Source organism: Osmia bicornis, chromosome 1 (genome assembly GCF_907164935.1).
Source record: "Osmia bicornis bicornis chromosome 1, iOsmBic2.1, whole genome shotgun sequence".
NCBI classification, from domain to species: Eukaryota; Metazoa; Arthropoda; class Insecta; order Hymenoptera; family Megachilidae; genus Osmia; species Osmia bicornis.
This window is the reverse complement of record NC_060216.1, coordinates 12658229-12669851: the sequence shown is the minus strand read 5'-3', so window position 1 is coordinate 12669851 and position 11623 is coordinate 12658229. Positions and strand designations below refer to the sequence as shown.

Sequence of the window (11623 nt, the reverse complement as noted above, 5' to 3'; positions counted from 1 at the left end):
GATTAGCAGAGAGCTCGTTGCGTTCCCCCACCATCTTCCAACCTGCGCGTCGCAGTTATCGACTCTGGTGAACTGCGGTATATGTATGATAGATTTAGTGAAATATGTATTTATTGCTGTCAAGCTGTTAAAAGTATCAGTCCCTTACAATTTATCAGTAGTTTTATACTAATTCACGTGGTATTAAAAATGTAATCTTTTATTTATGCAAAAATAACCCCACGAGAGTCCATAACTGCGAAAAGACCAGTTTTCGTTCTTTCGTGCGCATCTTCGCCCTGATTGGCAATACTCCCACTCCCATCTACGTGAAAGTGCATCATTTGGAATGTATAACGAGTAGCACGGTTTTCTACTCATGTGTATCATTCTGTATTCTTCCTATTCAACCGTACTATTGTTTCACCCCGTATATTAGAAGCGATTAGCGGAGTAGAAGTTTCGACTTCGAGGCTCGCTAAGTTCCCCCACCACCTGCGCGGCTTAGTTATGAACTCTGGTGACGGCGACGGCAGGTACACTTATCGTTGGGTGTTTAAAAAGTATACATATAGTACTTGTGAAGAATTTATTATTATAAGAAAGTAGTATTGTTAATGAGTAACAATGCGCAATATTGAAATAAAAGCAACAATTAATGACCCGACAGATGTAGTTTCTCGAATTAAACAGTTAACTGATACTGATTGTGTTATTATAAATCAGCATGATACGTTTTTCAAAGTAGCAGAAGGAAGATTAAAATTACGGAAATTTAAAGTAAAATATAGATTACAAACTTTTTTTAATTTTATGTTATGTGTTATTCATACTTGTGTCTTTTATTCTGTAGAATGGTTCAGGAGAATTAATTTATTATAAAAGATGTAATACATTGGGTCCAAAGCTTTGTAATTATGATAAAGCGGTGTTAGAAGCCAATACTTGTACTGAGATTGAAAGTATCTTAAGTGCATCAAATGGTTGTGCAGGTATTGTGAAAAAGACTAGACAGTTGTACATGATTGGGCAAACCCGTGTACATGTTGATGATGTTGAAGGTTTAGGACACTTTTTAGAATTAGAGGTATATAATAACATTATAAGAATAATGGATGTTTCCTCTTGCATAAATTATATATTGTTATTACTATTGTTTTAGGTAGTTCTAACTGAGGAAGAAGACACAGATAATGGAGAGAAGATTGCACAAGATCTAATGACTAAGTTGGGTATAAAAGCCCAGGATTTGATAGCAGAAGCTTACGTAGATCTACTTAATAAATCTTCTGTATAATTATAATAAAATTTATATATTTTCATATATTTGTGATATTGTTTTCTATTACCTAATCCTAAGAGTATAAATTAATTCTTTTATACCTATATTTAACAAAAAATACGCGTAATTTATTAAACAATGAATATCATTTATAAACTTTATATTACTACATGAATGAAAAGAACAGAAAAGGAAAGAAAGATGCAAAAACGAAAACAGAAGATAATGAAAAGGCAATGGTACTTTACTATCATAACCGGGATATGTCTCAGTGATAAGACCTCCCACGCTTCTCTTCCTTCCTTTCCGACGGTCACATTTGCTTCTTACATAAATTATAATATATTATTGCCTCTTCATTAAATGCTTTTTAATTACATATTATTGCTTTTGATATACTTTCCAAGCATTTACATTTTTATACCCAAAGAGTTAAATCTTATTCACCCCTGCTCAATAGCTACCCTAGAAGCGACCTTTGACTATGGTTAAAACCCGAGGTTTACTCCGAGGCACTGGTCAGTCCTACAGTTCGACACACTAGCTGTACCTAAACCACGTTTAAAGAAAAACGAAAGAAACCGAATACAAGTGTGCTGCACGTGTGAATGGCAACCAACTGGTTGGCGTTGTACACGTGCAGATGTAGTCCATTAAAGACTTCGTACACGATGAGACTTGCCTCGAGACTTGCATAATAATAATTGTGTAACAACAAACAATAAGAAGGTTTCTTCAAAAATCATATTCATGGCTTGAACAATCATTCAAAGTTACTTGCTCCAAAATTTAAACTAGTAATTCAACAATATCTATCTCAGAAATTCAATTATTGCATCGAAATTATCAAACTAACAAAAAAAGAAAGCCAAGAAGTAAAAGCGTAACAACAAAATTGCTGATCCTCGAGCAAGTAAGTACAGTAAGCGTGTATTTTCTCTCCAGCCTCCCCCGCAATCACTTCCCTACTCTTCATTCTGTAAGTCCTACCTTGCCCCTCGGCCTCCGCTAAAACCCAGCTTTCGTTCGAAGAGCACGAGCAAGAAAGGGATCTCATTCTACGTACGGCACTGGCCGCTTTCGGAGTCGGAGGTTCTCTTTAACCGAGAGACCGTGCGAGAAACGCGCCATCAGGCGTCCACGACATTGTCTCTTGTTCATTCCTCGTCTTGTGATAACATTCTTGCTCCGTTCATGTGATCCAGCCTCGTAGATCATTTTCCCAGTGACGATCGCGTTTTACTCAAGCCTTTTCGAGCGTAGTTGCAAACAGAGTCACAGAACAACACGCTCCACCAAAGGCACACCGAGTTAGGTAAGACTGGCCGCTTCTTTTCTTCTTTTTTCCTCTCTTCCATGCTTACTTTAAACGCGATGCTTAGACGCTGCACCAGTGTCTCTTCGAGTTTCTTTCTTTATCGGCAAACAGAAGGTTGATTCATGCGGAGGAAAGATTGTGCTTCAGATTCGGCGCGGTTTTGTGACCACCGCCGGAGCAGCAGTGTTTTAATTAACATCGCCGTGTGCTATTGTTTGTTTGACGTTTGATCGCAGACCGTGTTTGATGTAAACCGATAATCACAAACATTGTAGTTTAAACGATTGAAATTCGCTTTTTAAATGACAATTTAATGAGTCATTGATAAACATCGATAGAAAATGCTGTGTACGCTCTCAGATAAATATAATAAATATTGGAGCATCCCAGTGTCAGATAACTTGCATTTCTTCGGCGCGTTTAATAGCTTTAGACGAAATTAATAAATGAAAGAGATTTTCTTGAAAGAAGATACGTTTTAAAATAGGACAAGCTGGAAGTTTATCAGAAATTCTTCATAGTTCTTCGTTCAACGTACATAGATACATACTTAGAAATTTATCAAGCATTCTAGATCTCCGTAAGCATCGCTTTTGTCCGGTCATTCAACTTTAGCATGCATTTTTTTTCTCTACAAAGCTGCACTGTAATATAGAAATTGTTATTAATCACGAATAAAAATACGATCCAGTGAATTGAAAGACGCGTAACAAACCTTTGCGATTCTTGATCTTTATCTTTTAGAATTAAAAATAAATTCATCCTTTGCTACGTATTCTTTTCAGATGAAACATAACGCCCATGGCTTAGATTTGGAAACTTGAATAACAGAGAGGAGGAGTGAAAATGGCTGGAATGTGTTCTTATCAAACGATCCTTGCAATATTGTTATTTGCAACGGTTATCGCAACAAGTAAGCATCTATCGAGGGTACAAGTTTTGTTGTAATAAAATAGTTAAGATTCATCTACTCATGATCGAAACGTGCTTTCATTCATTCCTCCTACGAGAATACATTTTATCCATTACGATTAGATAGCGGGACGACCCCTTGACCTGTCTTCCTCCTGAACTCTTCAACTTTATTTCGGTGTCAAAAATTTCAGCGCCTTAGAAATTTAGAACACGAAAATCGGATAATACTAATCATCTTTAATGAAGAAATAAAAAATTTTATGTATGTAGTTATAAAAAAATGGAACAATTTGTATAAATTATTAATTATCATACATTTTATGACAAATTTTTTGTTCAAGTAAAATGATTTAAAAATGAATTTGTTAAGACCGTTTAATAACGAAAGAATAATATAGTAACAAGAAGAGGAATACGAGCAAAGGCGAAATAAGACAAGTTTTTTTTTAACTTCTGTGCGTTTAAGGGATTCGTTGAATGGTGATTTCCAGGGAAGATAGATCATAAACATCCGGCGATAGGCCTTACCAGTAATGGAACGTTTGATATCTGTGTTAGATTCGTTTAAAGTTTCCTCAGAGAAAAATGAGCGCGCATACACTTGACGAATCTTCACTAGCGATTTATTTAAAAAAATGAAAAAATGTATACTTCTATATAAATTTGATAAATAAAATAATAGACTGTTTTCAATGAAATTCATCATTTTTCCAGGTGCTGCAGATCCACAATATCCTAGAGAAAGGGTACCAATCAGAGGTAAGTTCAATAAGAAAAGTTTTCGATACCTAAGCTTATTAAAATCACAATTAGTTATCACCTAAGAACTTCATCGATAGAAACGAAAAAGATATTTTAAATACTGTTAGCAAACGTGTTGAGACATTTTCTGGCGACGAATTTGAATTTTCCTTAAGAACAATTTCTATTAATTGTATTTTGCTTCAATATACTTCCCTGGGTTTCTGTATAAGAGTGTATAGAGATAAATATGACTAGCAATCTGAGATGAAAACGAGGGTGTTGTAGGATCAGTCCAGAGAGGAGATATGCCACCCATGGAGGTGGCCGAGGAACGCCATTATTGGCCACGGCTGACCGTTCCTAGTTCAAGAGGTAGCCATTTTAGCTACTCCCATAAATCCATCTTGTACATTACTATCGAACGTTTAAAACCAGCATGAGAATGTTGTTCTGGCTATTACCCGGCCTGTCCGTTATTGTTTCCTTAACACATTGATTGTCAGCGTAGAAATGCCTATATCTACTAAGGCATACAATCATTAATTATATTAAGAAATAACTTTATCATTAATTCTTAATCGTTTGACTAAACGAGATTTCTCAAGGTAATCAATGATGATTTAAAACTTCTTCTTTTACCTTACTTCATAATGTGGTTAAGGTTTCCGACCGCTAACTTGTATTCTTTGGGAATATAAATAACAAACTATAATTACAAGTTAATAGGTGATCTTAACGATACATTGTAGGGGACGGAGATAACCAAAACTGTGGCTAACTTGGTCTATTTTTTAATGGTACCTTTCATTTATCGTTATTCCTCGTAGGTCCATTGAAAAGGAAGCATCCTTGCGAGCAAAGTTCGTGTTATCCCGCCACAGGTAATTTACTAATTGGAAGGAAAAGTCGGCTGAACGCGTCTTCGACTTGCGGTCTTCACGGACCAGAAAGATATTGCATCGTTTCCCATTTGAAGGACAGGAAGAAATGCTTCTTCTGCGATGCATCATTGCCGAAGCAACAACACAATATCGAAAACATTGTTACCGAGTATGTACGATCGTGACATTAATCTTCGGTCGAGAATGATTTTTCTAAAATTACCAATTTGTACGTTTTAATTAATAGGAAGAACTGGTGGCAAGCAGAGAATGGCGTTGAAAATGTAACGATACGTTTCGATTTAGAAGCGGAATTTCATTTCACCCACATCATCATCCGTTTCAAGACCTTTCGACCAGCGGCGATGCTGATCGAAAGATCTTACGATTTCGGAAGAACTTGGAAAGTCTATCGATACTTCGCCCACAACTGCGAGCAATATTTCCCAGGCGTGTCTACCGAACAACCCCAAACCTTGACTGACGTCATCTGCGAGACGAGATATTCTGGCGTGGCGCCATCGACAGGAGGCGACGTTATCTTCAGGTACGTAAACAACGATAAGCAATGGTCATTCGATGCTCAACGATATCTTTCAAACTTTGTGCTATAATCTAAAGATGACCGAATATCAACCATCATCATTTTTCAGAGTGTTACCTCGAAATCTAGAGATCGACAACCCTTATTCGAAGGAGGTGCAGGATCTTTTAAAAATTACGAACCTCCGCATAAATATGACCAGGCTACATACCTTAGGTGACGATCTGTTGGACGATCGCGCTGAAATTCGCGAGAAATACTACTACGGCATTCAGAACATGGTGATCCGTGGTTCTTGCTCCTGCTACGGTCACGCATCAAGATGTCTACCTCTGCCCGGTGTCGCTGACGAGGAGAACATGGTGCACGGTAGATGCGAGTGTACGCATAACACGACAGGTTTGAATTGCGAAAAGTGTCAGGACTTCTACAACGATCTGCCATGGAAGCCGGCCGTTGGAAAACAGACGAACGCGTGCAGACCATGCAATTGCAACAATCACTCGACTTCCTGTCACTTCGACGAAGATGTTTATGAACAGTCTGGCCGCGTGTCTGGCGGTGTTTGCAACGACTGCCAACACAATACCGAAGGGCGAAACTGCGAATTATGTAAATTGTTCTATTACCATGACGTCACTAAGGACATATCTCACCCTGAAGCTTGCTTACGTACGTTTACACGGAGTTGTAGTTCAACAGCTTGTACATAATTCTTTTTCCTAAGACCTTCTCTCTTTTAATGTCGTTTACAGCTTGCGACTGCGATCTCGGTGGTTCTTTGGACGACGGTGTATGCGATTCGAGAACCGATCCACTTAGCGGAGACGAATCTGGTCGCTGTCGCTGCAAAGCAAACGTGGAGGGTCGTCGTTGTGATCGCTGCAAAAATGGATATTGGAATTTCGATCCTGAAAATCCTGATGGATGTCAAGGTACCAATATCAGATATTTCGGTACAATTATAAGTAGTATATTAAAATTTGTATTCCCGTTTAGCTTGCACATGTAACACTCTGGGCACTATCGACAATCGAGGCTGTAACACGATCACCGGCGAGTGTACCTGCAAGCGTTTCGTCACTGCTCGTGACTGTAACCAGTGCCTTCTGGATTACTGGGGCCTGTCGGAGGATCCGGACGGTTGCAAGCCTTGCGACTGTGATCCTGGTGGTTCGTACGAGAATTCCTGCGACGTTATAAGTGGCCAATGCCGTTGCAGACCTCACATTAGCGGGAGAACTTGCAACCAACCCGAGCAGAGTTACTACACCGGATCGTTGGACTTCTTAATTTACGAGGGAGAATTAGCCAGAGCTTCCGATGTAATTATTTCTTCTTTGCATTTTTGTTTAATTAATAATATTTAATAAAAATCGAATTTCTTTAATTACTTCGACAGAATTGCCAAGTGGTGATTAGAGAGCCTTATCGTGATGGAAGAAACAGCACTTGGACCGGGACTGGATTTATGAAGGCGCTAGAAGGTTCAGTGCTGAATTTCACGATCGACGATATTCGTAAAACATTGTGGTACGATATAATCGTCCGTTACGAACCGGTCCAGCAAGGATCCTGGGAAAATGTCCAGATAATCATCGAAAGAGACGGCCCGGTGGATCCAAATGGCCTCTGTGCCGATTCGAGGCCGGAGTACGATCAGCTGTGGGCACAGCTTCCTTTACGATCCAGAAGCATCGTTGCGCAGCCTTCCGTTTGCCTGGAAGCTGGAAAAAGATACAATCTACTACTACAGTTCCGGAAATTTAACAACCATGTAGACACGCCCTCCGCATCTATCTTGGTTGACTCGGTAAACATTTGTTAATCTCTAACATTTCTAAAACTTCTATAAGACTTATGTATTAATTAGAACTTAATTTTGTTCAGATCGTTCTGAGACCAAAAATAGATGAGATACCTTTCTTCAAAACACCTGGAGTTGGTGAATTACGTCGCCAGGAATATGAGAGACACCACTGCAGCGAATTCTTTAACGATTTCAATGCTGTGTGGACCCATATGCCAGAAGTATGCAAGAAGTATCAAAACAGCATCGGTTATTACGTTTACGACGGTGCACATTGTGAGTGATAACATTATTTATTAAGTCAGCAGAGTAATTTGTGTAATTTCTAAAAAGTTTCATTGAGAAACAACAGCTGTAACAGCTCCATCAATTTTCCATTTCAGCCTGCGAATGTAATCCAACAGGATCCCACAGTTTGTTGTGCGAGAATTACGGAGGTACTTGTCCCTGTAAACCGAACGTCGTTGGTAGAAGGTGTGATCGTTGCGCACCTGGCACCTACGGTTTTGGCCCGGAGGGTTGCATCCCCTGCGACTGTGACGGTGTGGGCGCTCTGGACAATTTCTGCGACGTGGAAACTGGTCGTTGCAAGTGTCGACCGAATACTTACGGTAGAACCTGCGGTCAATGCGAGCCAGGATTCTGGAATTTTCCGCATTGCCAACGGTGCGAGTGCAACGGGCACGCAGAGAACTGTGACTCGAAAACCGGAGCTTGCATCAATTGTCGCGATTATACGACTGGGCACAACTGCGATCGATGCATTGAAACCTACTACGGCGATCCTAGAATCGGGGTGGACATTCCTTGCAGAGCATGCCCTTGTCCAGGTAAGATTTAAATGTCCCTCGGTATCTTTCAATTCTCTCAAAATTAATACAAATTTCATTCGTACAGGAGCTCTGGACTCTGGCCATTCCTACGCCGACAGTTGTTCCTTGGATTCGATCACTCACGATGTGATCTGCGAATGCTACGACGGCTACACGGGTCCTCGTTGCGAAAGCTGTGCTGAAAATTACTTCGGCAATCCTGAAGTTCCAGGCGGCAACTGCGAGTTTTGCAACTGCAACAACAACACTGATCTTCGACGAATTGGAAATTGCGATTCTGAAACTGGCCGTTGCTTGCAGTGCCTTTACAACACCGACGGAGCGAATTGTCACATTTGTAAAGCTGGCTTCTACGGCAATGCCCTGGAACAGGACTGCCAGGATTGTCAATGCGACGTCTTGGGTACCGATAGAAACGCAGGTCCTTGCGATCACCGAACTGGACAGTGTCCTTGTCTACCTCACGTTATCGGACAGCATTGCGATTCTTGCGAGGAAAATCATTGGAAGATCGCCAGCGGACAAGGATGCGATCCTTGCGAATGTGACTCGATTGGAAGCGTTTCCGACAGGTTTGTAGCTGAAGGTAATTTTCTAACAATTTCTCCAAGTATTACTGAAAAGTTGTTTCTCGTCGTAGTTGCAATCCATTCGACGGTACCTGCGAGTGTAAACCAGGTTTCGGAGGAAGACGGTGCAACGAGTGCCAAACGAATTTCTGGGGCAATCCGACCATCAAGTGTTATCCCTGCGATTGCGATTTAACCGGTTCAGCGAGCCAACAGTGCGACGGAGAAACAGGAATGTGCATCTGTCACAAAGGGATCGGTGGCGAGAAGTGTGACCAGTGTTATCGTGGTTATTATGGAAACGCTCCTCAATGTAATCCTTGCGGAGAATGTTTCGACAATTGGGATATAACGCTGACTGGCTTAAGAAACAAAACGAACCTCGTCATCGAGGAAGCGTCGAGGATCCAGAAGGTCGGAACAACCGGCGTTTACAGCCAGGAATTCGACGACATGATCGAGTCTTTAGACCAGGTGAAGGGATTGATCAGCAGCACCTCCATCAGAAGTCAAGATCTAGATGAACTGAACGATCTAGCCATCGACTTGAACCGTAATGTCTCCATGTCCACCAAGCAATTAGAGGAAGTAAACAATCTTCTAGAGACCGTCAGTCAAAGGGTGAATCTAGGTGACGCTGCTTTGAAGAACCTTAAAAATAGAACGAACAATTTGCACCAAGCTGCGGCAGACCTCAAAGGAAACGCCACTAGATTGCAGGAGGAAAATGTGCAAGGCGCTTTGAACGTTACCCAGCAAATGGCTGAGCAGTCGAAGCAAGCAGAGAAAATGGCGAACGACACGAGCAACGTTCTAGCTGACGCGGAAAGGTACCGCAAACACACGGAGAGTTTGCTGGCCAAGAATCGTGGCTTCGTGGACGAGGCACAGAAGAGGAACAGAGAGTCCCTGGATCAAATAAACGATAAATTGAGGACTTTCGATAAGACCATGCCAGGATTGAATCTGGAAATGTGTGGAGATAACGTGACAGACTGCAGCAGCGTGTGCGGTGGTGCTGGCTGCGGTTTTTGCGGCGGTTTATCCTGTGATGCAGGTGCGGTTACTAAGGCCAATCAAGCTTTGGACGTGGCTAAGAAACAGGCTGCTAAAATCAAGAATTATAAGGACGAGGCTGAGCAATTGCTTCGTAATGTATGTTTCTTTTCATTACTAGATTCTGTTATTTTTACTATTATTTATATACTTCTATCATTCTTCTACTTTCCTTTTTGCTTAGATGATCCAAGTGAAACGTGACGCCACCACGGCCAGATCGAACGCCCAGGACGCGTTCAATTTCGCCTGGAGAGCTCGCAACTTATCCGACAACGTGACGAAGGATCTCTCCGACATAAACAAACGAATACGTAGCACTCTGGATGAAGAACAGTCCACGCCACCCATGGTGAGGGACTTAGCTAACGAGGTGTTGTCTAAGGACATCCAACTGAAACCCAACGAGATCAATATGTTGGCTGATCGCATAAAGAGCATCGTCGGTTCTCTGACCGATTCTGAGAAGATTCTCGCGGACACCAAGGATGATCTTCATCGAGCAGAAGAGCTGAAACAACGCGCAAATAGTGCGAAGGAAAGCGCGATAGAAAAGCAGGCTTTAGCCAACAAAGTAGTCGTTTTACTGAACGACGCGCAGAAGGCTCAGGATTTGGCACAGTTTGCAATTAATCAAGCTGAACGGGACGTGAAGAGGTCCGAGATGGATCTGGAGGAGATAGCGGAGGTGACCAGAGGGGCTCAGATGCAAGCGAACAGCACTACGCAGACAGTGAATCAACTGGATGGTCGCCTAAAGCTGCTGCAGACTCAGTCGGTAAGAAACGACTTCGTTCTGAACCAAGAGATCGGTATCGAGGCTCAAAAAGTGGCCGACGAGGCGAAGAACGTCGATGCGAAGACGAGGAAACTCTCCGAGGAGTACAAACGTGCCGACGAGTCGTTGGGTCTCAGAGTGAACAAGAGCAAAGATAACATTCAGAGGGCGAAGAAGCTCCTGCAGAGGGCCTCGGAATTGACGGCAGACACGTCGACCAAATTTAAGGATCTCGATGGCATGGAGATCGTTTACAGGGATAACGAAAGGATGTTGTTCGATTTGAAGTCTGAAGTCGATTCACTGACCGGAGAAATGGAGAAACACTTAGCAGAGATAGAACAGAAGGCGCAACAGTATAGACAATGTACTTCTTGAATGTTTGAAGAGACTGTCGATAGAGGCTTTTTTCGTTTACCTTCATGATATTATTTTTCATTATTCATTTCGACAGAAACATTTCCTGGGGTGTTTTATATCCCTTTATCAAATTATTATCCTTCTAATCCAGTATGTTTTTTCTCAATTTCAAGATTCTTTATGGTTCTCATCGTTCAGAAGTTCACTTACTGAAATTGAGAAATTAACGATTATGTAACTAATAAATGTAGTTTATTATTAATATTGTATGATAGTGAGCCATGTAATATAAAATACAAAGATTAGGTTTAAAGGATAATCTAAAACGAAAACAATTTGTAAAAACAATTTGTACCTTTACAGATAATAAAGTAATTAAGATTAGCAAAGTTAGGTACTGCGCTCTGTATTATACACAATAAAAACTTATTCTATTAACATAAACTATCAAAATTCCTTTTTCAATTACTGAAGTCTTAATAATTAACAGGATTCTGAAACAGCCATATTAGAATTTTAATTCTCTACAAATGATAATAGTTGTTATAAACAGT

General features: G+C 40.8%; 2 protein-coding genes across 2 annotated transcripts; both read left to right on the top strand.

Moving 5' to 3' along the window:
- The first annotated feature begins 108 nt into the window (after positions 1-108).
- LOC114872822 lies at positions 109-1303 on the top strand. Its single transcript, XM_029180471.2, has 3 exons — positions 109-759; positions 833-1066; positions 1142-1303. Exons 1-3 carry the CDS (start codon positions 607-609, stop codon positions 1274-1276), a joined length of 522 nt encoding a protein of 173 aa, XP_029036304.1. The 5' UTR covers positions 109-606; the 3' UTR covers positions 1277-1303.
- A 906-nt stretch (positions 1304-2209) lies between these two features.
- LOC114872818 (laminin subunit beta-1) lies at positions 2210-11513 on the top strand. The gene is made up of 14 exons (XM_029180463.2): positions 2210-2576; positions 3365-3492; positions 4209-4253; positions 5066-5288; positions 5367-5666; positions 5773-6335; positions 6419-6598; positions 6663-6988; positions 7066-7476; positions 7554-7749; positions 7857-8303; positions 8371-8878; positions 8947-10030; positions 10116-11513. The coding sequence occupies exons 2-14, from the start codon at positions 3426-3428 to the stop codon at positions 11085-11087; spliced, it is 5322 nt and encodes a 1773-aa protein (XP_029036296.1). The 5' UTR covers positions 2210-2576; positions 3365-3425; the 3' UTR covers positions 11088-11513.
- Positions 11514-11623: the final 110 nt, after the last annotated feature.